At 44.8% G+C, this 26,141-nt stretch overlaps 1 protein-coding gene and 1 long non-coding RNA gene across 5 annotated transcripts in view; one reads left to right on the plus strand and one right to left on the minus strand.

Annotated features, from left to right (window-relative positions):
• The window catches only part of LOC307224716, a 47,354-nt gene extending 34,363 nt beyond the window's left edge, over positions 1-12,991 (plus strand). Inside the window, exons 2-3 of the long non-coding RNA XR_013842715.1 lie at positions 12,785-12,881; positions 12,918-12,991. This is a non-coding gene — a long non-coding RNA (uncharacterized lncRNA). The remainder of the gene's footprint in view (positions 1-12,784; positions 12,882-12,917) is intronic.
• Positions 1-26,141, minus strand: part of PPP2R2C (protein phosphatase 2 regulatory subunit Bgamma) — a 46,278-nt gene that overhangs the window by 4,665 nt on the left and 15,472 nt on the right. The window contains exons 2-8 of one of the 4 annotated variants that reach the window (XM_079991680.1): positions 21,505-21,588; positions 14,040-14,137; positions 12,308-12,473; positions 9,340-9,452; positions 5,447-5,624; positions 2,855-3,019; positions 437-606 (exon numbers count right to left, since the gene is read on the minus strand). In XM_079991680.1, coding sequence (XP_079847806.1) covers positions 437-606; positions 2,855-3,019; positions 5,447-5,624; positions 9,340-9,452; positions 12,308-12,473; positions 14,040-14,137; positions 21,505-21,588 — 974 coding nt within the window. Of the gene's footprint in view, positions 1-436; positions 607-2,854; positions 3,020-5,446; positions 5,625-9,339; positions 9,453-12,307; positions 12,474-14,039; positions 14,138-21,492; positions 21,600-26,141 lie in introns of all 4 variants that reach the window. The other 3 variants (XM_079991677.1, XM_079991679.1, XM_079991678.1) reach the window with 3 other exon arrangements.

A 26,141-nucleotide genomic window follows, 5' to 3' on the forward strand; every position in this document is an offset into this window, starting at 1 on the left:
AGGCATTAGGTTTAGGATTAAAAAGATAGTATTGGATATATGTTGGAGTTTAATGACAGGCACATTCACAACTCCTACCCATGTTCCAGAGGATTCATTTGCCTCTTGCATGGGAGTGATGGGAAAATTGCAAAATCTGTCAGTTAGCTTTCCTTCTCAGTGGCTCTGAATCATTATAAATTCTTTATGTAACCCCCTTCTGTTTATTTAACGGTTTATATAGCAGTTGTAGCTACTTACTTTTAAGTAATGTCAGAAGAAGCGCTGACTTTTGGCCCTGGAAGAGTTTACTGCTACCACATCCCTTCCTTTAAAAATATTGTCTTACTTGTCAAAGGTAATCCAGTCTCCTCTGTATCACAGAGTTTGAGAAGATTTTATCCTAGACTGCCATTTATTAGACCATCATGGTCTAATAGAAACAACAAACATTTACCTGGTATATCTCTACTGGCACTGTTTCCATGTTCAGATCCCAAACCTTGACAGTGAGGTAATCTCTTGCTAGCATATATCGCCCACTGTGGCTAAATTTGACATCAGACACAGAAGAAATAATTTCGGAGAAAAACGAGCGGCTACTGGGGTCTTCAGGCTCTTCAAAAACTGATGAAGTGAAACAAAGAGAAAAATATGCCTATTGAGAAGTACACAGCACTTATTTTGCCATGGCATTTTCAAATTGATCAGAATATTACATTGTAATTTCTTATCTGATTTTAAAAATCTGTTATCCACCTTGAACTTCTAAAAAGAAAAGGCACAATAAAGGTCTTTTTAAAATGTATTTTTAATAGCTGGCTCAAATAACAAATACAGCTCTGCTAACTCAAAACAAGACATATATCTATAGGATTGTCCTGTTAATGTAAAACTGACTTAATGTTTAAAATGCTAACATTTCACACAGTGCCTCCAAGGTGCCTAATCACTGCCTAGGTTCTGGTTTTTTATTACTTATTTGTTTAATTGCAAAGTAACTCAGACCAGTTTACAAAATGATAAATCATTAAAACCAGGGGTGGGGAGAGAACCCTACTTTAAAACATACAAAAGTTAAAATATCAAAATAGATTAAAATTACCCCAACTTTCTAAGCACCTGCTTAGGCTTGTCTAGACAAGAATGTTTTTAGCAGGCGCTGAAAAAGAGTTCATTGAAGGCTCCTGCTTGGTATCAATAGGCAGGGAGTTCCGCAGTGTAGGTGCTGCCATTAAACAAGTACTTACAAAGGCAGAAAGTGTATTATGAGGTACCTGTAGAAGTGCCATTTTCACCAGTGAAATTGGTCAAGTGGGTACATGTGAGGGAAAGCAATCTTTTAGGAAAACTGACCCAAGTTGTTAAGGGCTGTATATACTAATAGTAAAACCTTGAACTTGGCCCAGTAGCAAATGGGCAGATCTCTGAGCATGGATGTTATATGCTGGAGAGGCCTCACTCCTGTCAGCAATCGCGCTGCAGCATTCTGCACTCACTGCAGCCTCCAGATCAAGCGCAAGGGAAGCCCCACATAGAACGCATTGCAGGAACCCCAGTCTTGAAGTAACCAGCGCATGGGCTACTGTGGCAAGGCTTTCCTGGTCCAGGAATGGCTGTAGCTGTCAAACCAGCTGCTGCTGGTCAAAGGCGCTTCCAGCCACTGAGGCTCCCTGAGCCTCCAGGGGTGGAGCTGGACTGTCAGGAGTGTGTGCAGGAGCCAGGCCCTGTGACTGGTAGGGCTTCGCAGGACTGGGGCTTTCCTAAGTTTGTTCTCAAGAGGCAAGGCGTAGCCACACAGGTGAGGCCGATTGGTAACTCACAGCACCTGGTGGCAAGAGCTGGGGAGGGATATAAGGTCAGCATTTCAGTTTGGCTCTTTGCCACAGTAACATGCTTCCTGCCTTGCCGCATTTGGCTCTTTGACTCCTTGCTTCCTGATCCTCGGGCCCCTGGTTTCTGGACTCCCGGCTCTTGGACCCTTGGCTTCCTGACTCCTGGCTTCCCGACTCTCGTTACTGCTCCCACCCTGCCGTCTTGCCCCCAGTCCCGACGTCCTCTGCCAGGACTTCGACTGCCCGTGAACTGGACCGTGACATGGACCCAGAAGCACTCCCAACTGCAAAGCTACTCCTTCAGTGGGAGTGCAATTCCATCCAGGGTAGGTATTGGGCCAACTTCTCGGAGATGGGAGCTACTCACCCACCGTGCCTCCATCATGCCAGGATTCAAGCTCAGCTTGTGTTCCTCGTCCATTTCACCCCTGTGCCCCATCGGGGGGAAGGGGGTCAGATCTGACATGACACAAGGGCTTTCAGGCAGCCCTCACACTCCAAGGCGAGCCTCTAGTTTCCTGGGTTGCTTGAACTAAGCATGATTCAACTCCCACTCATCATGCTGAGAACAGCCTCACCTATAGCCAATGCAGGATTTGCCGTATTTTTCGCTCTGTAAGACGCACTTTTTCCCCTCTTAAAAAGTAAGGGGAAATGTGTGCGTCTTATAGAGCGAATGCAGGCTTAGCAGCTATCCCAGAAGCCAGAACAGCAAGCAGGATCACTGCGCAGCGATCCCTCTTGCTGTTCTGGCTTCTGGGATTCAGAATATTTTTATTGTTTTCTTCCTCCAAAAACTAGGTGCGTCTTATGGTCTGGTGCGTCTTATAGGGTGAAAAATACGGTAAGCCTGTCCTCTTGCCCCAGTGATGTTGGCTGTTGGGCAGGTGGCTGTGGCGAGGGGGGGACGGAATGGTCATGGTGCTTATTAGTGAGCCATCTCTACTTCTGATGAGGGCATAAACAATAACCTCCACATTCAAGTCTGCCATATGCAAACGTCAACGTTTTTTTAATGAAAATCTCACTCGGTAACTTACGTTTAAAATGCTTGTCACAGAGCGCTGATGCCCTCATGTCACAAAGTCTCAAAGACCCTTTGCTACTGCTGTAAACAAAGAGATTGCAGTGGTGAGGATGGAATTCAGATGCAGTAATAACTTCTGTCAAATCCTCCATGTTGGCTGGCTTTATATCTACAATGTCTGAGTGGAAATATTTAGTAAGGAACATGTTCAGAGACAAACTTATACTCCACCATCTTTTCATGTATGCTACATTACTGATTTCTCATTGAAAAAGCTACTGAATTACAGCCAGGAAGCTAAAAATACCTTTTATTAGCTAATCATATCGGCTATGTACATTTTATTAGTCAAAACCGCTTGTTCTGCTAATCTGTTGAGGGTGCAATTGATAGTTATGGGACTGACAGTGAAATCTGAGAGTTTGAAAAAAATCTCCATTAAAACCCATTAAAAAGAGGAGGAAAAACTGGGCCTTTTATGCATCAAGTATTGCCTTGGCAACCAGGCTGAAATGCACCCCTCCAATGTTCAGATAAATATGATTTTGTCTGTGAAGTAGTGATCCAAGTTCTGTTTGGGGATTTTGAAGTCCACAATCAGCCTCTTTGAAAGAACTCCTGGGCTGATTCAGACTCAGCAGGAACCTCCTACCACTGCCGTAGGCGCCAGCACTCATCCCATTATTTGCTAATATATATCTGCCATTATCTGTGTGTGACAATGAGAAGAACTATCATTGCACTTTGTCATAACCTTTTGCTACTGTTTTATGAGCTTCAACATCCTTGAGAAATGTAGTTTTTCAAACATTATGGGTCCTTAATAAGACCACATCAGCAACCTATTTTGTATTTTTGTAGGGATTTAATTCATTGACCAATTTAGTTATATCTTTCTAACCTTAATTGAGTTTATAGCCCCTGCCAGGAGAAAGCTACATTAACTCTTCTGCTGGCCTAGACTAGAGAGAATTGCTGATTTGTCAATTTGGCCATAACCGTCAGACACTATCTACTAGATATTTTAGAAAATAGTTTGCCTGCTTGGTTGTATTCTCTGCCTTTGGATGCCTCTTGAGATATTGCCACCAAATTTGTCTCGGGGGTTCCCAGAGTGGAGGCAATGATCTCTGCTGATGCTTGGACACCAGGCACCATTTTGAATAAAGATGGCAGACCAAAATGTGAGTTTGGTGGGACTTTACCTGTTTTCTACCACAGCATAGGTTTGGCCTTCTCTCTATATCATCATCAAACTTGGAATAAGGGTTCCCAAGGTAACGTGGCAGACTTTGTCACCATTTGGACACTGGGTGTCATTTTTAAGCAAGATGGTGGACCAAAACGTCATTTTGGCATGACTGCCCATTTTTTTATACAGGGTCAGCTGCCTCTTGAGATATTATCCACTGCTAGCTAAATTCTGGGGGAAATGGAATGGGGTTGTGTGAGATGGGGAGGGTGTCACCATAAGCAGTGCCATGAGGTGTACTGAGACTGTGGCCTTGGTGGCAGGCTCCTAGGGTGGCACTGCCACTGTCTCATGACTTTGGGCACCTGCCACTTACCATGGCAGAGCCTTTACCACCTCCTGCTCTTCCATTGTGGTGGCTGCGCTCTGCCACAATGGCCAAGTCCTCCTGTGCTGTCCTGGAGGTGGCCAGGGGAAGCCCTGGCGTTCTGGAGGCCTTGGTTGGGCAGCAGAGGAGGCAGCAGGCACCCATTTGTGGCAAGCAGTGGGTGCCTGGTGATGGCAGGGGGCAAAAATCAAGTGTCAAAATCTCTTGAGATGGCCCTGACAAGAGGGTTAGTAGTGAAAAAGACTTGATATCTCCTTGTACTTTCCAGCAGAGAGTGGATATTCAGGTGGGGTCAGGGGTGCCAACTGAGGGAGGGGAGCTAAGGGCCCCCCAAATTTTCAAGGGTGGGGCCGGGCCCCCTCAAAATTTCACGGCAGCTGTGCGCACACACCGTGTGATGCACCTGTGTGTGAGTGACGTCAGCATGCCCTGCAGCATGTGCGCACAGTGTATGCGCATAGCATGGCCCTGCCCCCTTCAGTCATGGGGGCGAGGGGGGGTGCTTGAGTGGGGGTGGTAATGCAGAAGTCTCCAGGCATCGTCATTATTGCTTTGTTTGCTTAGTACAGTGGTGCCTCACAAGACGAAAAGAATCCATTCCGCGAGTCTCTTCGTCTTGCGGTTTTTTCGTCTCGCGAAGCAAGCCCATTGACAGCTTAGCGGATTAGGGCTATTAGCGGCTTAGCAGATCAGCTGATAAGCGGCTTAGCGGATCAGCTGATAAGCGGCTTAGCAGATCAGCTGATAAGCGACGGCTTAGAAAAGGGGGGGGGAGGAAAAAAACTCGCAGGCACTCGCAAGACATTTTCGTCTTGCGAAGCAAGCCCATAGGAAATTCATTTTGCGAAGCACCTCCAAAACGGAAAACCCTTTCGTCTAGCGGGTTTTCCGTCTTGCGGGGCATTCGTCTTGCGGGGCACCACTGTACATTAGTTACAAATCAGCCAGAGACTGAGATGTCTGAAATGCATTGAAACAAAAAACTGTAGTAGCTGACTAGTGCGCGTAACCATGAGAAAGGATACTGAAGCTTCGATCTGTAATTCCTAAATGCCAGAGATTAATCCTAAGATCATCTGCTGACATGTATGTCTCACAGTCACTGTTGACAGAAATTGAATTGACATGATAGGTGTGGCCGTTAGCAAAAATTCTTCTGGGGCTGACTTCTACCATCAAGTCCGTGGGTTTCAGTACAGGCACCTACATAAAAAAGTAATGGAGAAATGTGTTTTAAACAACATTTCAAACTTGGAGCTGTTCATGGATTTGTGAATTGTGAGTTGAACTTGGTATATTTTAAAACATTTGACACTATTTGAGAACTTCTCAAAACATACATACAACATGCAAGACAATATTACACAATACATAAACCTTTTTTTTAAAAAAAAAATCCAAGTATGAACACGCATTTGAATCATAATGCCAATTGTATTTAGCTTGCTCAAATGAACAAGTCACCTTGACAAATTCAAGGATTCTCACTTGGATTTTTTTTTTCACTGCAGTTGTAAACAACTTGACGGGATATAAAGGTAAAAGTAAAGGGACCCCTGACCGTTAGGTCCAGTCGTGATCGACTCTGGGGTTGCAGCGCTCATCTCGCTTTATTGGCCGAGGGAGCTGGCGTACAGCTTCTGGGTCATGTAGCCAGCATGACTAAGCCACTTCTGGCAAACCAGAGCAGCGCACAGAAATGCCGTTTACCTTCCCACCGGAGCGGTACCTATTTATCTACTTGCACTTTGACGTACTTTCGAACTGCTAGGTTGGCAGGAGCAGGGACTGAGCAACAGGAGCTCACCCCGTCGCAGGGATTCGAACCGCCGACCTTCTGATTGGCAAGTCCTAGGCTCTGTGGTTTAACCCACAGCGCCACCCGCATATAGATAATCACATATTCCTCAGATAATCAGTAAATTACTATGTTGTATATTGGCTACCCACTACACTGCAACACAAGATAACAATTTCTTGAGTAATGCAATAAATACTGTACTATGTCTGTTTCTTAGGGACGCAGGTGGCGCTGTGGGTTAAAGCCTCAGCGCCTAGGGCTTGCCGATCGAAAGGTCGGCGGTTCGAATCCCTGCGGCGGGGTGCGCTCCCGCTGCTCGGTCCCAGCGCCTGCCAACCTAGCAGTTCGAAAGCACCTCCGGGTGCAAGTAGATAAATAGGGACCGCTTACCAGCGGGAAGGTAAACGGCGTTTCCGTGTGCGGCTCTGGCTCTGGCTCTGGCCAGAGCAGCGATGTCACGCTGGCCACGTGACCCGGAAGTGTCTCCGGACAGCGCTGGCCCCCGGCCTCTTAAGTGAGATGGGCGCACAACCCCAGAGTCTGTCAAGACTGGCCCGTACGGGCAGGGGTACCTTTACCTTTACCTTTATGTGTGTTTCTTACAGGAATATGACGACACCTGCTAGTCAAATCTGTGGAAAGCATCTGTTGAAATCTTAATTCTGTAAAAACTTTTATCAGTTGTTGGTAGGTAATGTTAGAGAAATATCTCTGAATTTGATGGCCCTTTTTTAATGGCAACATACCACTGAGAGGAGTGGTTTTTATTAAGGTTGTTAATCACTTCCTTATCCCGAGATAAACAGAATTTTCTAATTCGCTGAATACATGTTCATTTTGCCCTGGCAGATCTTTGCCCATCCCCCCCCCCCCAATCTCACTTGTTCATACCAACTCTTCTTTGGGAGTCTTGACCTGCCCATTTCATTCAGTCTGCACCAATACTGGATCAACCTGCTATAACTCCTGACTCACAGGTGGCGCTGTGGGTTAAAGCCTCAGCACCTAGGGCTTGCCGATCGAAAGGTCGGCGGTTCGAATCCCTGCGGCGGGGTGCGCTCCCGCTGCTCGGTCCCAGCGCCTGCCAACCTAGCAGTTCGAAAGCACCTCCGGGTGCAAGTGGATAAATAGGGACCGCTTACCAGCGGGAAGGGAAACGGCGTTTCCATGTGCGGCTCTGGCTCTGGCCAGAGCAGCGATGTCACGCTGGCCACGTGACCCGGAAGTGTCTCCGGACAGCGCTGGCCCCTGGCCTCTTAAGTGAGATGGGCGCACAACCCCAGAGTCTGTCAAGACTGGCCCGTACGGGCAGGGGTACCTTTACCTTTACCTTTACACTAGAGGGCACAGCGGTCTCTGTTCTCAAAGCTGCTGGTGTATTCAGGATTAAAGGAAGTAGTTTTCTCAAGAACCCATTCTGAAGTATTTCCAATGAAGTGACACTGCCTTCACTCCAGATCTTGGACCAAAACACCACTGAGGAACTGCTTTTCCTACAAATATGTTTTAGAACAGACTCCACCAATCAGCTGCCTTCAGAAATAAAAGCTGTTAACGTCCATTGTCTAGTTCTGCATACCGTCATTTTGACGGCTTATATAAAAGAGCTACACTGCTCAACAGCAGAGACATCCACGGTGCACTTATGCTTTCTGTGTCCTTTTCCAAAAACAACTATATTAGTTTTCGGGTAATCAGTGCTAAGATGTCCTTTATTGCAAAAGAGCTTAGTTAACATGCGTCACAATCCTATCTAACTGACTGACAGCAGAACTACATACCGTATTTTTCTGTACATTAGAGGAGGTTTTAAGACTCAAACACCGTGTAAAAAAACTGGGGTCGTCCAATACACGGATAGTGGCATGAGGAGGGGAAGCGGAGCGCAACTTCCCCTGATGCCGCTGGGCACGGGAAACGACCTAGGGCGTGTTTTCTGCCCGCAGCTGCATGGGGAGAGAAGCTCAACAACTTTGGCCCATCTCCTCTCAATTTCTAAAAATTCAGTCCCCCAAAATAGACGAAAAGGTATGGTAACTCATGTACATAAAGTTTGGAACCGTGCTTGTTTTAAGGGGGGGGGGCGGTAATTAATCAGAAATGCATCCTTGCTAGGCTCCCTGACAAATATTCTTAACTTCCATAAGATGCCCATTTAATCCCACTAATATATGGGTAACATATATTGTTTTCTGAGTTGAAAGCTGTGGTCAGGTCTATAAAGGCTGGAAACAATTTTTAATATTATTGGCTTGCTCAGAAGGTATCTGGAGAACAGTTTAGAAGGTACATCCAGCAGGTTATTGGTCTGTTGTTAACTTTTTAAAAGACTGGAAAAACAACACTAGATGACTAGCCTGAAATTAAAATGCCTGTTGAGTTAATGTAACCCTGTTCCATAGGAAGGTCAAGAATAGGGGAATAGACATTTGAGGGTTCGCCAAAACCCTTACTACAATGCAGAAACCATTCATGTGGGGAAATTGAGGCCTCCTTTATGGTTCTCCCTTCACCCTCTCCTACAGCCACAAGTCTCCAAAATTTGGCTTCATTATTTAGGGTCTGCCACACAGTTTCCCACTCTTTCATGTAAAATGCCAGCTTCCTTTGAATGTTCCAATCTTGTTTCCCTAATCTGTCTGGATTTTATCTTTTCCCCCATTCCTGTGCTTCTTATCATAGCATATGGCTGATGGGTAAGTGTCTTTATTTACTCTCCAAACATTGGTTATGTGTGGCCTTAAAATAGACTATCTCCTGTTAATTTTTTATAACCCTTCATCTTTCAGGCATTGGAGCCTAAGATGGTGTCTAAGATGTAAGTTTTACTAATAGAACAGACCAAATTGCCTGGTTCATCTCTGTGTCTGCACAGGTACCTCAGGTAGGCTTTAGACACAGGAAATGGTAACATCCAGGGTCTACTGGGAACCATGATAAATTTGACACCCTAAGTTCCCAGCTTCCCTGGCTGCTGTTGTACATTCAAATGCCTATTCTCATGTTCTTGTGTTGCATTTCAAGTGTTTTCCATTGTTTGAAGCTACACAGCACATAAAATATTAGAACATCACGAGTTGTTCTTTCAGTGAAGAAAACAATTCTCCATCTACCCACCTGAAGTGATGTCACCGTAGAAAGATCTTTAAGCTTCCCCTCTTCATCCTTTAAATTATACCCCTCAGGTTTCTTATCTCGTTCAGTGATCTTCCACAGTTTAATAGTTTTATCTTTTAGAAAAAGACATCAGCACTGTTATGAGAAGTAACTGTCACATTTTCCCTCATTTATTATTATTATTATATTATCATTATATTATTATTGTTGTTGTTGTTGTTGTTGTTGTTGTTGTTGTTGTTGTTGTTGTTATTAATTATACCCTGCCCATCTGGCTGGGTTTCCCCAGCCACTCTGGGCAGCTTCCAACAAAATATTAAAATACAATAATTAATCAAATATTAAAAGCTTCTCTAAACCATTGTATAAGAAGTGTTTGTTCTACAAAAGGAACAACATGCAGATTGTATGTATTAGTTTAGACACATGGACTGCTGCTCCCCATACAGCAGAAGGCACCTCTCAATGGAATTGGGGAGGGGGCAGGATTCATTCTTCCCCTGTGCTTTCCCCAGATCTGCTCCAGATGGTTCCCCATGTCTTCCATCTTTTAATATTACATACAGTGCTGCCTCGCAAGACGAAAAGAATCCGTTCCGCGAGTCTCTTCGTCTAGCGGTTTTTTCGTCTTGCGAAGCAAGCCCATTGACGGCTTAGCGGATTAGCGCTATTAGCGGCTTAGCGGCTTATTGGCTTAGAAAAAAGGGGGGGGGAGGAAAAAAAACCCGCAGGAACTCGCAAGACATTTTCGTCTTGCAAAGCAAGCCCATAGGAAATTCGTTTTGCGAAGCACCTCCAAAACGGAAAACTCTTTCGTCTAGCGAGTTTTCCGTCTTGCGAGGCATTCGTCTTGCGGGGCACCGCTGTACACTGTTAATGTAGTCAATTGTGCTGTTTGCCAAACTTTTTATTTATTCATTCTTTTCTTATTTTTTTTTATCACTTCCCAAATTGTTTGGTATAACCAATGTAGCCACTATTAGGAAACAGGAAGAGATTATACAATTTATTTCTGCACAATCATTTTGTGACTGGCTCCACTGCCATATTATGACTGGTTCTGCCCATGAGCCACTATTTTAATAGCGGGCCTCAGTAATTTTCAATGAGCCCCAGGGTTCTAAATTTTGAAAATCTTGAGCTAGGGCAGGGGTTAGCAAACTTTTTCAGCAGGGGGCTGGTCCACTGTCCCTCAGACCTTGTGGGGGTGGCAGACTATATTTTTTTGGGGGGTGAATGAATTCCTATGCCCCACAAATAACCCAGAGATGAATTTTAAATAATAATAATAAATTTTATTTATATCCCGCCCTCCCCAGCCGAAGCCGGGCTCAGGGCGGCTAACAATAATCAAATAATCAAACAATCAAATAATCACACATTCTAAAAATATTTCATTATAAAAATTAATTAAAATCAAATTAATGGCAACCGATTAAGCAAAATACACATTCCGCTCATGTAAAAACACCAGGCAGGCCCCACAAGTAACCCAGAGATGCATTTTAAATAAAAGGACACATTCTACACATGTTAAAACACACTGATTCCCGGACCGTCCGTAGGCTGGACTGAGAAGGCGATTGGGCTGCATCCGGCCCCCTGAGGCTTAGTTTGCCTACCCATGAGCTAGGGCAACTGTTCCTGCACCCTCTTATCAGCAGCAAACATTTCTGAGCACTTCTTCCTGTCCTAAGATTCTCACTTTATATAAAACACATCCCAAGTTAATCTACACACTTTTGATCCATTTCCTTGCTTCACCCTTAGCCTGACTCCTCTTTAGACCTTGGTGCTATACAGTGGAACCTTGGTTTTCAAACGTAATCCATTCCAGAAGTCCATTCGACTTCTGAAATGTTTGAAAACCAAGGATCAAAGGGCTGTCAGCAAGTTTAATGGGGAAAATTGAGAAACGCGCCTTGGAAGCCGTTTGACTTCTAAGGCGCATTTGAAAATGGAAGCATTCACTTCCAGGTTTTTGGCATTCAGCTTCCGAAATGTTCAGCTGCCGAGACATTTGAAAACCAAGGTTTGACTGTACGTGCAAAGGTCTAACAGATGGCATCTGTTATTGTGGCAAGCGGCTTCCATGTTCCCAGCTCAAACTCACATGTGTTTCAGTGCGTACTTGAAAGAGCTCCTCTTTAATTTGGGGAGGGACACTGCCTACTGAGTCCATGAAAAGAGGGGAGGTAACTCCCCACCATCCCTAGCCATTCACCATACTGGCTGGAGGTGATGGGACCTGGAGTCCAAGAGCAGCTGGAGGGCCATAGGTTCCTCATCCTGGGCTTAAATAACCCATGATTTTTATGTTATGTTGGTACGTGTGCATCAAAATGGAACATTATAGGGGGCCTAACAGTATGGGGAAAAGATGGCTCCATAGGTACATGAGGGCTGCCCACCCAGTGGCGGAGGAACCCTCTCCGGCACCCGGGGCAGGGCGAACTGCCTGGTGACACACGTACTACGTCCGTACGGACTGCGCATGTGCAGCGACCGTACGGGCTGCCACACGTGCGCACTCCTGCCATACAGGCTGCCACTTGCACAGCGACCGTATGGGCTGCCACGTGAGCGGCATCCCGTATGGAGTGCACACAAGCGGCATCACGTATGGACGCTGTGCCAGAGGCAGCCCATACTGACGACGCATGAGAGCAGCGCTCATACTGACTGCTTGCCCTCAGCTGCTCTACAGCTGGGGGGGATGCAGGGGCCATCTTGTCATCCCCCCCAGAGTAGCACCCAGGGTGACACGCCCCCCACTTCGTATGCCCCTCTCCCCACCTTTACTCCCATAAAGTGAAGACACATCATAACCTGCTGCCACTTCCAAGCTTCTTTTTTACACTAAAAATGTATATTCAAAATTAGATGTAATTCATCAAATTTTCAGCTGAAGCCCATCTGCCAGAGACAAGGAAAAACTGTGAATCCTGTATTGTTCCTGCTGTCTTACCATTTGTGGACAGAAGAGAGTGGGCTGCATTCTGTTGCGGCAACCACTTTATCTTGTTTATTTTTTCCTCTATTTCCAAACTCTTCAGATAGTCAAACTCTGGTTCATGACTCTGGAAGGTGCTGTAAACATTGTATTCACCTTGGCTATAAGGCTCATTTTTACTCTGTGAAGAACATAGGACAAACAAAAAATGAACTGTTGACCTCAGAGCTTATCTGATCTTTCCAGTTGACTTGATCCAAATAAACCATATGTTCAACGGCAACCAAGAGGGAAGGGAGCCTATATACTTACCATTACAGCAACAGGTCGGGCCATGGCTTTCGCTGGGCATCTGCTTTCAGAACGCAGGATTTCCATTTAGTTCTGATAGCTGATAGCCACTGCTAGATCTGCCCTCCATGACGTTATATAATAATTTCTTTTTAATCTAAACTAGTGACCACCTGCCCTTGTGGTGGTGCATTCTGCAAGGTACCGTATTTTTCGCTCTATAAGACGCACCAGACCACAAGACGCACCTAGTTTTTGGAGGAAGAAAACAAGAAAAAAAATATTCTGAATCTCAGAAGTCAGAACAGCAAGAGGGATCGCTGAGCAGTGAAAGCAGCAATCCCTCTTGCTGTTCTGGCTTCTGGGATAGCTGTGCAGCCTGCATTCGCTCCATAAGACGCACACACATTTCTCCTTACTTTTTAGGAGGGAAAAAATGAGTCTTATAGAGCAAAAAATACGGTAATTTGTTATGTGGAAAAGTACAGGTTGGCATTCAGCTATGCTGTACTCAAAGCAAACCCACTGAAATCAATGAGCATGACTAAGTTATGTGTATTCTGAGTAAAACTTAGTTGAATATCACCCACTCTCTTGTCTGTTCCCAACCTATTGCAAATCAATTTATTTGCACAAAGCTTCTACAAGAGAAAGAGAAAATTCCTCTTTCCACCATTCTGAATGTTGCCTTGCAGCATCACCTAGCTGCACCAGGGAGAATTACTGCTACTGGAAAAGCCAATATTATCTAACTTTGAGAGGACAAACCAAATTTTAAAAATACAAGGCACCAATCCCTTCCAAGCCTTAGCTTCACTGTTTCTAAACCTAGGGCTTAACATAGTTTTTCTTTCCAACAATCGCAAACAATCTTTTCGGAAAGTTTCGATTTGAACCACAAATAAGAACCTTTACATGTAACCATTACATTATCAAGCATGCATACAAGCACGACAAAAATAGCCAGTGTGCAATTAAAATAAGCCCAGAACAGTCACATCTATTGTCCTGTAAACAACAGGGGAATAGCAGCTTGTGCATCATGATGTTTTAAAAAAATATTCACAGGGTGCTTGCAGTCAGCAGCTTAATTTGCAAACAGGTGCTTGGCAAAGAGGGTTTTTGTAGATATCAGATTTTTGTAGACGTGTGTGTGTGTGTGCGCACGCACAGATGAGCTGGCATTTTGCTGCCAGTGACATCGTGAAGATGCTGCAAAAAAGAACTTGCAAAAGCAAGGCGCACCAATGCCACAATAAACACTCTGGGCAGGCGTCCAGAGCTAGAGTAGCTTTGGAGAATACTGTATCGGCATTTTGTGTGTGTGCACAGGTCTTGTGGATCAGGACATGGAAGCTAATAGTATGGTCAAACAGAGGGTGGGGTTATTTGCTGTTGAATACTGTAGTAAGAAACATTCCTTCAACAATCAGAACACCTTTTTAAAAATTCATACCTCTGGCTCCCTTTGGAATATAACAACTCGACCTCCTTTATCCCCTGTTGCCAGCAACTCTCCTGTGTGGTTGAACTCAACAGTTGAAATAATGTCAGCTGTGAAAGAAAAAGTAGAAAAATCAGATTACAGAAAAAACCGCCCATCCAAAATACCAAATATTTCACAATGAGTTACTTGGGGTTTTTCCTTTCTTTTCCTGAGCCCCACCTTCATTCCACCACAAGAGAACATTAGCATTTTAAGTCACAGAATTACAGACCTGTTGGGTACCTCAAATGCCATCTAGTCCAACCCCCTGCCAATGCAGGAAATCTCCAACAGCACGCCTGATTGGTGGCTATTTGACCTTTATGTAAAAACCTCTAGTGAAGAAAAGCCCAGCACCTTTCAATCATCTGTTCCATTTTGAACAGCTCACACTGTCATGCAGCTCTTCATGGAGTTCTGTCAGGAAGTAATGCTTTTTGTCATTTAATCCATTGGTTCAAGTGATATCCTCTGGAGCAACAGATAACATATTTGCTTCATCCTCTATGTATCTGTAGTATGTAAAGTATTTGAAGATGGCTATCCTATTAGGGATAGGATGGCACTGTGGCTTAAACCACATGGGTGGCGCTGTGGGTTAAACCACAGAGCCTAGGACTTGCTGATCAGAAGGTCATGGTTCGAATCCCCGCAACGGGGTGAGCTCCCGTTGCTCAGTCCCTGCTCCTGCCAACCTAGCAGTTCAAAAGCACGTCAAAGTGCAAGTAGATAAATAGGTACCACTCCGGCGGAAAGGTAAACGGCGTTTCCGTGCGCTGCTCTGGTTCGCCAGAAGCGGCTTAGTCATGCTGGCCACATGACCCGGAAGCTGTACGCCAGCTCCCTCGGGCCAGTAAAGTGAGATGAGAGCCGCAACCCCAGAGTCAGTCACGACTGGACCTAATGATCAGGGGTCCCTTTACCTTTACCTATCCTATTACCTCTTAATTGTTGGCATCTATCTTGAGAGACAATGGAGTACGCCTCTGGGGGTTAAACCTCTGCATTAGAATGAAGACCTCCTTCATTCTAAATACAGTATATTCAGTTCTTTCAGCCTCTCTTTGTAGGACCTTGCCATATTTGGACACATTCTAGTTTGAATCATATCCTTCTTAAACTACGGTGCCCAGAAGGAGGCACAATATTCTAGGTGAGGTCTGACCAAAGCAGAATAGAGTGGTACTTACTATGATCTCTAATTCTATTAATGGAGCCTAGAATTGCTTGAACCTTTTAAGCCACCAGATCACACAGCTGATTCATGTTTAGCTTGTTGTTTTCTAAAACACTGACATCCTTTTGACTTGTGCTGCTGAGAAGCCAGATGTCACCCATCTAGAAACCAGTTCATTAAATACAGGCCACTAAATGGTAACAGGAACTAAACCACCAAAATACTCCTCCATATCAAGCTCCCTGACTATTCAGAGCACTAAAAAGGTCAAATATTTTCACTCGCTTGCTATGAATACTCTAGCTATAGGGGAATAATTTTTAATCTATTTGTAACTGATGGAGAATACTTTATATGCTATACAACACAAGAACAGTGCAAATTATTCTGAATTTAATTATCTGTATTCCACATTCACTTAATTGCACAGCCACTTTCATTATTCTTTATCGCTTCTGACACCCATTGGCACAACTCCCAATGATCCTTGAGAGTAATTGGATCAAGAGGAGGTGAAGTTCTGATGAAGCACATAAAGAGATGATGGTTATAAAACAGCTTGGACCCAGATGCTGACACGACATCACCAAAAGCTAATTAGCACATCTAAATTCATACGATCATGATTTCAATATTAAAGAAATATGTACACATAAAATGAGCAGAGGAATAAAGGCAAAAACATCAAACAAGCTACTTTGCATCTATTAAAATACTTTTTATTAATTTTTCCAACTCTGAACAACAAAACTACAAACTACCTGTGTCCTGCCCAAAGAAATAAACATAATCATTCCCAAGCACAGCAAAATACTTATACTGTAAACCGTTAAAGAGATCATATTGAAGAAGGGTATCTTCTTCAAAGAGGACACTGAGAGCGAGGACAATGGATCAAATGATCACTAAAGTTGACATAACTAATAAACTGAAACCAAGTGTCCTGAAACCTACATCTTTGGATTTTATCTGCATGCCTTCTTACATTGCTTAGTCAGTTTTTCATCAAATGCTAGTGGCCATATTCAGGAGCAACACCTGTGGGTAGAAAGATTGCGCACATCCTTCCAATTGAGCACGATTTCCATGAGCACTACTTCCATTAATTTGAATAGATGATCCTTGTATGTCAGCATAGTACGAGTTCCAGCTTGGAAAGAAGCGCTAAGGCAAGATCTTTCTCTGCTTGTATAGCAATGGCATAAATGTCATCCTAGGCTATTTATTTTCTGGATTACTGGACAATAAAGGGGCTGCTTTTATGGATTAGTGAAGTATTTGATTACTATTGTTCAACACTTTACAGGCCAATGGTATCAGTAAAATAAATAATAAACATTCTCAAAATATATGTTCCCGATGCTACAAACAGTCACTTTTGCTAATCTGGACTGTGCTAGGCCTGCCAAACTGCCAGCTACAGCAAACGTCAGGAAGCAGGAGAGCAGCCATGATGGACGTCCATGGATGAGAGGTTCAGTGCTCGACCACCTTTGTGTGGGCCTGTGGAAACGACTGTTGACTCTCAGTAACAGTCACATGAGACCCTGGCAACTTGGATGGCAATAAGATTAATGACAACATCATACCATCACTGTAACCTTTTGAAAAGATGCTAAAGAACAGGAAGAGAAGAATGATAGTGTCACACTGGATATGAAATTATAAAGACTGTTAAAGTTTCAAATGAATGTACCAGAATGTATCCCAGTTACACTGATGGTAGTCATCCACAGTCTACTTCTTAAATGGACTAGCCTGTATACCATAAGTACTGAAACTTATGTGAAATATAGGAGATTTCACCCTCCTGGTCCAGGTTCTGATCAATATAAAAGGTGTTCAAGTCATAATTTTCTCCATCTCTCCAGCTCTGCTTCAAATGCTTTCAGCCACCTGATGGCCACAGGACCCTGGCTCTCAGTACTTTGAGTGGTAACTACTGGGGCTGAATTGATGACAATGCTATTGCAGCAATTCTTTCCAGGCCTATGCCAGCAGGTGCCCCAGATTCTGAGCTTTTCTCTTTTTAAAAAAACGTATCTCGAGCCCTTCTAGAAAGAAAGTTATGAAGCATAATGCACAGGCCAGCTTCTAAGCAATTTCTGGGAGATACCTCAGACTGACTCCTCCTGCCTTTCAGTGTTTTTAGCCAATATGTGAAGTTAGAGCTGTGATTTGTTTGTTTCATAAAATTTATATAAGAATACATAAAGTATTCTTGTACTTTATTTTGAAAAATAAACTACTACGTTCTGCAAGACAGGTGTCCCGTTTTACTTGTACTATAGCCACATCGATTCTTTTTCAGTTAACATTATTCTGATTCCCAAAGTAACGGGCTGATGTTTTTATTTCAGTAACAAAAAGTGATATGCCGCACACAAGTATTTTGTGTTTCTCAAGTGAAAATGAATGAGGAGGCTGGTTGGTCTGAACAGGCACACTGCCATGGCAACCAATCAGCGGCCCAGCTACCACATGCCTGAATCACAGCTTTATTGCACCAAAGCCAGCAGTGACTGATGCCAATGAGATTATACAAAAAAGTCAGTATTAGAATTGAAGGATAATGGCTTAGCTATTGGTTTTGTGTCCTGTGGTTTTTCTTTATAGCCTGAAAAGTATGCCAGGTAAACCTGTGGTTATGTCCATGGATTCCACAGAAGCATGTTTGTAATTTCTTCTTTAATTTCTGCTAATTTAAATGTATCCCTGTTGTGTTTCATGACTCCCCTGATTTTGTATGTGAGCTGGAACTGGTCTGTGACCGAAATAATAAATTCATTCATTCAATTTCTTCTTTAATATCTAGCTTGAATATCATAGAACCAGGGTCCGCAACGCAGCACCTAGATGCCCCAAGACCCGCTGCTCCCTCAGTGAGGTGGCCAAGCTTGCAAATTATTGGCATTGGTTAGTTAAGGGGAAAATAGGTCTAAAAATAGAGAATCCTTGGATGCCAAAATCCAGGTTTCTTTTGCTTTGTTGAAATCTGTCTCTTCACTGAAATAATACATCTTCCTTCTCTTGATAGAAAAATTGGGAATTCTGACTTCTGTATGGTTGGACTGTCGCTTAAGAACATGAGAAGATCCTGCTGGATCAGGCCAGTGACCCATCTAGTCCAACATCATCTTCTCACAGTGGCCAGGCAGGTGCCTGTGAGAAGCCCATGAAGACGACCTCAGCACACACTCTCCTGTTTCCAGCAGCTGGTATTCAGAAGCACTGCTGCCTCCAACACAGCCCTTGTGGCTAGCAGCCCTCGGTAGTCTTGTCTTCCATGAATTTGTTGCTTTTAAAGCCTCTGAGTTGGTGGCCTTCACTGCCTCTTGTGGGAGCAAATTCTATAATTTAACTATGTGCTGTGTTAAAAGGTACTTCATTTTTTCTGTCTTGAATCTTCCAACATTCAGCTTCACTGGATGTGCCTCGGTTCTAGCATCGTGAGAGAGAGTGAAACACTGTTCTCTCTCCACTTCCTCCCCACCATGCATGATTTTATACACTTCTATCATTTTGTCTCTTACTCTTTTGTCTAAACCAAAAAGCCCAAAATGTTGTAACCATCCCTCATAAGGAAGCTGCTCCATCCCTTTGATCAATTGGGTTGCTCTGTTTCGAAACCTGTCCAACTCTGCAACACCCTTTTTGAGACGAGTCACTAGAACTGAACAAGACTGTAATTTGTCCAAAGGAAGAGAACAAAAAGAAACTGAGCTAACTACCCACCATGTCTCACTGAGGATCACAAGTCTCCAAGACAAAATCCAACCTTCTGTGTATGTCTGCCCAATCATAACTTTTCAGGTTTTATAGCCTGACAAGACATTATAGCATCACTTCAATTAGCTCGGGGTTATTATTTCTCTCGGAGAAGCTGAAACAAAATGCACCCAAACAAGTCACCTCTCTTTCACGCTCACAAAAGCACACTTGCCTTTTGAAAACTAGTGTGCAAATCATGAGATGAGATCACAGATTTATCAGAGCTCTTCAACCACCCAAATAAACTAATAATACCCATACTTCCTGCATTACAGATGTTCATCACTACAGAATCTATGTCAAGAGTGTGATGGCTTCTTTACACAACATGATTAATTTCCAAGACTCCTGGGTAGATCTCTAATGCAAGAGATATCAAAGCAGCAAATGCTAAATGCTGGTATTAGCTGAACTCTTTTTTGTGTGCTTTGTTTTTGCATCAGTCGTGTCTGCTAAGATTTATTGAGCCCTTACGGAAGTATGCAGGATCTACAAAGCAATCATTATGCACTTGGTATATTGCCACTTTGCAGCCACTATTATTGCTCAGTATAATAGATTACATTAATGCTGAGTTACTTGCCATAATCTGAAGACTGCACACACTTAGAATAAGGAAGGGAAACATGGTGCATAACACAATACATGAAAGCAGCCAAAACCTAGAAGACGACTTTCAGTCTGTGCAACACTCAGTGGACACAGGGAGCCTAACGGAAACTTGAAAGGAACTTACTACAGGCTGTACCATCAGAATTCAGGGTGGGTATCTTCCTTGCCTACAAAAACAAGGGATTCCAAGTTGTTTAAGTCATATCTCCTTGTTGGACTGCCTTAGCTCCCTCACAGGCCAGCCTTGGAACAGTGACCTACACCCACGAAAGACGGCACACCTACGGCTATCTTTTATGAAAGGGGAAAGTGCTGTAGTGCTGCTGTGGACTAAAACTCTCATCAGTCCTGACTATTGGCTAGCTAGGGTGGATGGGAGCTGCAGTCCAAAACACCCTGGTAGGCACCATGTATGCTGCCCATGCTTAAGTAACAAAAACGTACCCTGGACAAAGTGATTTGTGCAAAGCAAAAGGAGTTTCCAAGATGCCCCCTCATGTAACCTGGTCCTGAGCTGAATAGGACTTAATGGGATAGTACCAATAGCTTAAACCTGACCTGACCCAGTAGCATATTGGTAGCCAGTGTAAGTCCCCAAGTAAGATGCTGTATGCTGGGAGTAGTTTCAGCAGCGTAGCTAGCTGTGCGGGTGCCTAGGGCAGAGCGCCCACCCTGCAGCCGGGGGTGGAGCGAGCCACCCATGGGGCGGGGCAAGCCAAAGCAGGGCTGCGTGGAGCCTCTCCACAACCTCCCCCTCAGCTGTAGGGTGGCTGAGGCGGTGGGCAGATGCAAGCCCCGTGCTGCCACGGTGTGGCACCCAGTGCCCCCTGCCTCACCTAGCTATGCCTCTGGATTAGGCAGATTCATGGGGGAGAAGGCTGTCGAAGGCTACTAGCCATAAAGGCTGTGCTCTGCCTGCAAAGTTGGAGGCAGCAATGCTTCTGGAAATTACTTGAGGGGAGTGGGCTCCTGCAGTGGTATAGGAGGGGGGCGGGGGGGCGGGAGTTATTTTCCCCAAAACACTTTTTTTTGCCATTTTGTCACCCCCTCAGTGATGACACCCGGGGCAGCCCACACCCACCGCACCCCCTTCCTACGCCACTGAGTAGTTTGTTCCCCCTTCCAGGTAACCTAGGCACCATGTTCTGCACTCACTACACCCTCTAGACGAACCTCCAGGGTAGCTCCACTTGGGCACATTGCAGTGATCCAGCCTTGAGGATTTATGCAAACCCACAGGTTCTTCCTCAGAAGAGATGCTTGGTTAGCACTATTGAGCATAAATGCACAATAATGGAATCTGGAATTTGCCCGACATCACTTACTGGCAGCTATAATGCAAGACAGTGAGGAGACAAAAACCCAGGCTAGCTGCAAGCAAACTGCACTCAGAGAGTGAGTGCCAACTCTTGTGCAGCCCATGCAATAAGTGTCAATTAATATCGTTCTTCCCCCACCATTTATAGCCCAGCAGCAAAAGGCTTTGACTATACTGTCACCATAAGCCAAGCCCATTACGCTGCTCACAGAGTACAGGTGGTGTTCTCATCCAGGGCCAGCCCAAGACATTTTGGCATTTGAGGCGAATCACAAAATGGCGCCCTCCCCCTGCCAGGGAAGAAGGGAGGAGCGAAGCTCTACATTGGGAGCAAACAGGGAATAAAGATTTTCTACTTGTGATGCATTCCTCGGAGGCTGCCTCAGTGGATCCTGCCGCCCGAGGTGGTCACCTCACCTTGCCTCACGGGAGGGCCAGCCCTCCTCTCATCCAAGTGGATAAGTGTCCACGGAATACTAACACATTGGGCAGCTTCATAAGTCACTGGCATGCAGGCCACTGACTGGACAGACATAGAGACTGACCTTCCCACTCACCTCCAGAGGTGCTCTCTTCAGAAGAGGGTTCAGACACATTGGCATGGCAGTGTGGGGAAGGTTGCATGGCTGCCGCCGCCCATGCTATGCCAGTCCTGTGGAGAAATAGAGGACTTCAATTTCCAGTGCTGCCAGTTCAGCACCTGTCAGGTTACATGTGCAGAAAAAGAAAACAAACAAAATTCTCTAGCCCCATCTTCATTAGAAACAACAATGAAGAGCCCTTAACTTCATATGCACTGCTCTTTTTTTGAACAATATTTAGGCAAAATATTTGCAAACACCATTATTTTAATGAATTGAGCTTGTAACATGTGTTTGCAAAGGATGTGTTGGGGAAAACTGTTTGCAATAAGGAAAATGGCATTTTGTGCCTTCCCCTTCCCTAAAATATTTCTTATGGGATGAACTCTTCCAGTAAAATCTTTTGATGAGGATATATATATATCCTCATGTATATATATGGTTTTCTAAGAACAAAGAACAAATATGACCAGCTTAATCCTCACACTTCTACATGAACCTCAGTTGTGACTTGCCTTTTCAGAAAGCAGATTTGACCCATTAATGTGCCATGTTTGCTAGCATGACTTACTTGTTTTTGATACTGACTCTCTTGTAATGAGGAGGTGCAGGGCATACGCTAAGGCAAGCATGGCCAAACTAGGACTTCCAGATGTTTTGGGACTACAACTCCCATCATCCCTAGCTAACAGGACCAGTGGTCAGGGATGATGGGAATTGTAGTCCCAAAACATCTGGAGGGCCAGATTTGGCCATGCTTGCTCTAAGGAGATAAAACCCAAGTTTTCTGGTCCCAGGTTCTACTTGAGGCCTTTAAATGTGTGGTTGTTACATCAAAAGAGTTCTGGTGGATCAGACAGAGGCGCCACTAGAGCCAGTGTGGTGTAGTGGTTAAGAGTGGTAGTCTTGTAATCTGGGGAACCGGGTTCGAGTCCCCGCTCCTCCACATGCAGCTGCTGGGTGACCTTGGGCCAGTCACACTTCTTTGAAGTCTCTCAGCCCCACTCACCTCACAGAGTGTTTGTTGTGGGGGAGGAAGGGAAAGGAGATTGTTAGCCGCTTTGAGACTCCTGAAGGGGAGTGAAAGGCGGGATATCAAATCCAAACTCTTCTTCTTCTTCTTCTTTCCAAGAGAGCTGCCTACACAAAAGGGCGGGGAAACAAATGCCCTGCCCTGTTCTCTGTTTCTAGCATGTGCTGATCAGCCTTTTAACACCACTGCAAATGACATGCCTCTTTAATCATCTCCCTTTCAAGTCTTCTAACTTAGAGGCTATCAGCACATCCTGTGGCTACGGCATTGGATCTTGTAAGTCAATTATACATTACATAAAATTCACTGCCACAGGATGTGGTGGCCCCTGGCTTTAAAAGAGGATGAGACAACTCATGAGCTTGCCTTGATTATTTAATATTTTATAGACCGCATTCCTATGGTCCCTGGAAGAGTGTCCCAGGGGTCATTGAATGCTCAAGACCTGCCTCTCTGAGAGTGTGATCTGACTGTGTAGGGTCTCTCCCCACTGCCTCAGAAACCTCAGTGGCCCTTGCCTCACTAACACCAGAGCTCTGACATCAATAAAAACAAAAGCTGAGCGTCTCAGGAAGCGTATTAGGGGGAAGGTTTGAATCTGAAGGATCCAAAAACCCCCCACTCAACCCAGCACACTCTCAAAACCGGGGCAAATATACACAAGCCCAGGATATGGCATATATATTTTGGAAACCAGGGGAGAGAGACATTCCTAAAGAAAACAACAACAGGGCAGTTCCACGCTAAACATTTAAAGCACATGTAATACACATTGATAATACATGACTCCCCCCGCCCCCAATTTAATCCTGGGGACTGTAGTTTGTTAAGGATACTGAATTGTAGCTCTGTGGGGGAGAACTACAATTCCCAAGATTCTTTGGCAGAAGTTGTGTGCTTTAAGTGTGTGGTATGATCTGACCCCAGAAAGAAATAAAATAAGGGGAAATGCCATTCCACCTTTTCTTCCACCTTGCGCCTGGCAAGGGTTTGCATCGTCTGATGCTGGGGCTCTCGCAACCGCCTGGTAGGATTGCTCTGCCAACTAATTGATGTATTCCAAGCCCTCTCCCACAATTTTGTCAGTTCCGACCTCAACAAAATAAATGGTTGAAGTGTTGCTTCTGAAAGTCTTCAAAGATCATGCAAAAGTGCACTTAGGTCTATGGGAAATCTTCCAATTATAATTTCCCCTGTAACAGTCCAAGTACAAATTAATCTAAAATGCCTTGTGTATTGCACTAGAAATTATTCCATCAGAAGTCCAAAGTGATTTTCTCCATGATCCCAATGAGAATGTTCAGCTCTTGTAATCAACATCCTCTGTTTTATATCAACATTTTCAACACAGGGCGCACCGGCCCATAGGACGCACCTAGTTTTGGAGGGGGGAAATAAAGGGAAAAAAATTATTTTCCCCCCAGTCGCGGGGCTGGGGCGGGGGAAGCCCGAGCTTCCCCCGACCCCAGCCCCCAGAACAGGCAGCTCTCCGCAAGCCTTGGGAGACCGGCGCGACTTCCCGCTGGGCTCCCACGCCTTGTGGATATCTGCCTAAAGCCCAAACCAGGTCGGGGAACAGCAGGAAGGCGGCGCTGCGCCTCCCCGCTGTCCCCCGAGCTTGTGGGGCTGGCAGCGGGGAGAAGCACGCTTCTCCCGGCCGCCAGCCTCCAAACCAGGTCGGGGAACCGAAGCCCGGGGTGTGCTGCACAGCGCGCCCCAGGCTTCGAGATGCAGGCTGCTATCCGCAAGCAACCGACCCCTCTCGCTCTCCAGGCTTCAGCGAAAGCCTGCATTCACCCCATAGGACGCACACATATTTCCCCTTCATTTTTGGAGGGGGGAAAGTGCGTCCTATAGGGCGAAAAATGTGGTAACTCATATGCTACATTTAAGCCTGCAAATTAGGGGTGGGGAGCCTCAGTCAGGGGGCTGAATTCAACCCTCCAGGCCTTTCTCGGCCACACCCTTCGCCAGTCCTGCTCCACACCCTCCTTAGATCCCCCCCCCCATTTGGACTGTGTCTTTGAATATCTCTTCCTTGCCTGCACAAAGATGGGGAACAGTGGGTGGGTGTGACCCTCTGACTTTTGCATGGGTGAAATGTTGCCTGCTGTACATCCATTGATCCCCTGGCTTTTGCCCCTGCCTACCTCTTACCACCCCCACCCCCTGAGCATGCACCCCTCAGATTGAAAAATGTTTCCCACCCGTGCTGTAAAAAAAATAAAATGATACAAGACAGCTAGAAGCTGTCCTCAAGCAACAACGTCTGATAATTCCTATTGTTACACACATTTTTGTTTATCTCTCGCATGTTTGCATGTACCTCTCAAGCATTTCTAGAAATAATACAGTACTGATAGTTTCTGGCAATATGCTGGCAACTGAATCACAAGGTGTGATGCTATGTCATTTAGAAGCTCAAATAACAGAGGCAACTTTCAAATCACCTCAAACATTAATATTCTTCAGTGAGGGCAGTTTGCATACTGAGGTGCGAACCAGTTAGGGTGGCATAGACACATGGGTGTATTGAGCCTTAGGTATCAATTATGCACTCGGTTGTCTTACACAGAGTTTTTACTAATCCTGTGCAGATGACTACAATGTGGCTGTTATGTACTGAAGTTCTCACCCTGGGCCAGCAGGGGGATACTGTAGATAGTTATGCAAATGAAGGATTGAAAGTGACATTCAGTGATTGGATAGTTTTAGAAAGTTGCTACAGTAACATTATACTGGAGCTCTATATAAGCAGGCTGACTGAGGAGCCCTTCAGCTCAGTTCTGTTCTGGTCTCTGAATAAACAAGAGCTGTTTGAAGAATCGCTGTGTCGTCTGATATGTTCACCCACAACTTAACAGTGGCAATCTTCAATATGTGGAAGATGAAGCATGATTATTCACCACCCATTGTTCAGAGCTCCTTCACGGTGCCTGTGCACACTTCTACTCAGATTACACAGACACAGCCTACAGTTTGTGTGCATGAAGGCTGTCTGCAGAAGACCTGGACAATGTATGAAGTTTGGGAGTAGGTCCAGGAGTTGCAACCGTGTAGTAGAAAAACAAAATATATGTTTTCAGATTATTTGCAACAAGTGGTAATGTATCCGGAGTGCCTATTTCCATCTCTGGTTGGTTTGCTGCCTCCATTGCCCCTTAGACGATTACTTGGTCAATGTGCTCCATACTCTGGTGACATCCAGATTGGAGTATTGTAATGCACTGCCCTTGAACACAATTCAGAAACTTCCTGTGGTGAAAAATGTAGCAGGCAGGCTAAAGGGAGAGATGACTTCAACTAGTCACTTTTGCTTCAGACAAGAATGGAATCTGAAAGTAGTGTTTTCAGATACCAATAGTATAGGGACTTTTACCATCTTGCAACCAAGCTACATTTTCCTGCCTGCAGAACTTTGCTTACTGCTGTATGGAAAAGTACGTGAATATGATCTTTGGGGAGTTTGTAAGTAAACCATTTTATAACTTACCAAATGTGTGGTCTTCTTCTATGGTAGGGGAAGAAGGAAATTTGGAAGGAGATTTTAATGTGGAATACTTTGGAATTAACTGAAAGG

This window comes from Podarcis cretensis (assembly GCF_951804945.1).
Source record: "Podarcis cretensis genome assembly, chromosome: 9".
Taxonomy (NCBI): Eukaryota; Metazoa; Chordata; class Lepidosauria; order Squamata; family Lacertidae; genus Podarcis; species Podarcis cretensis.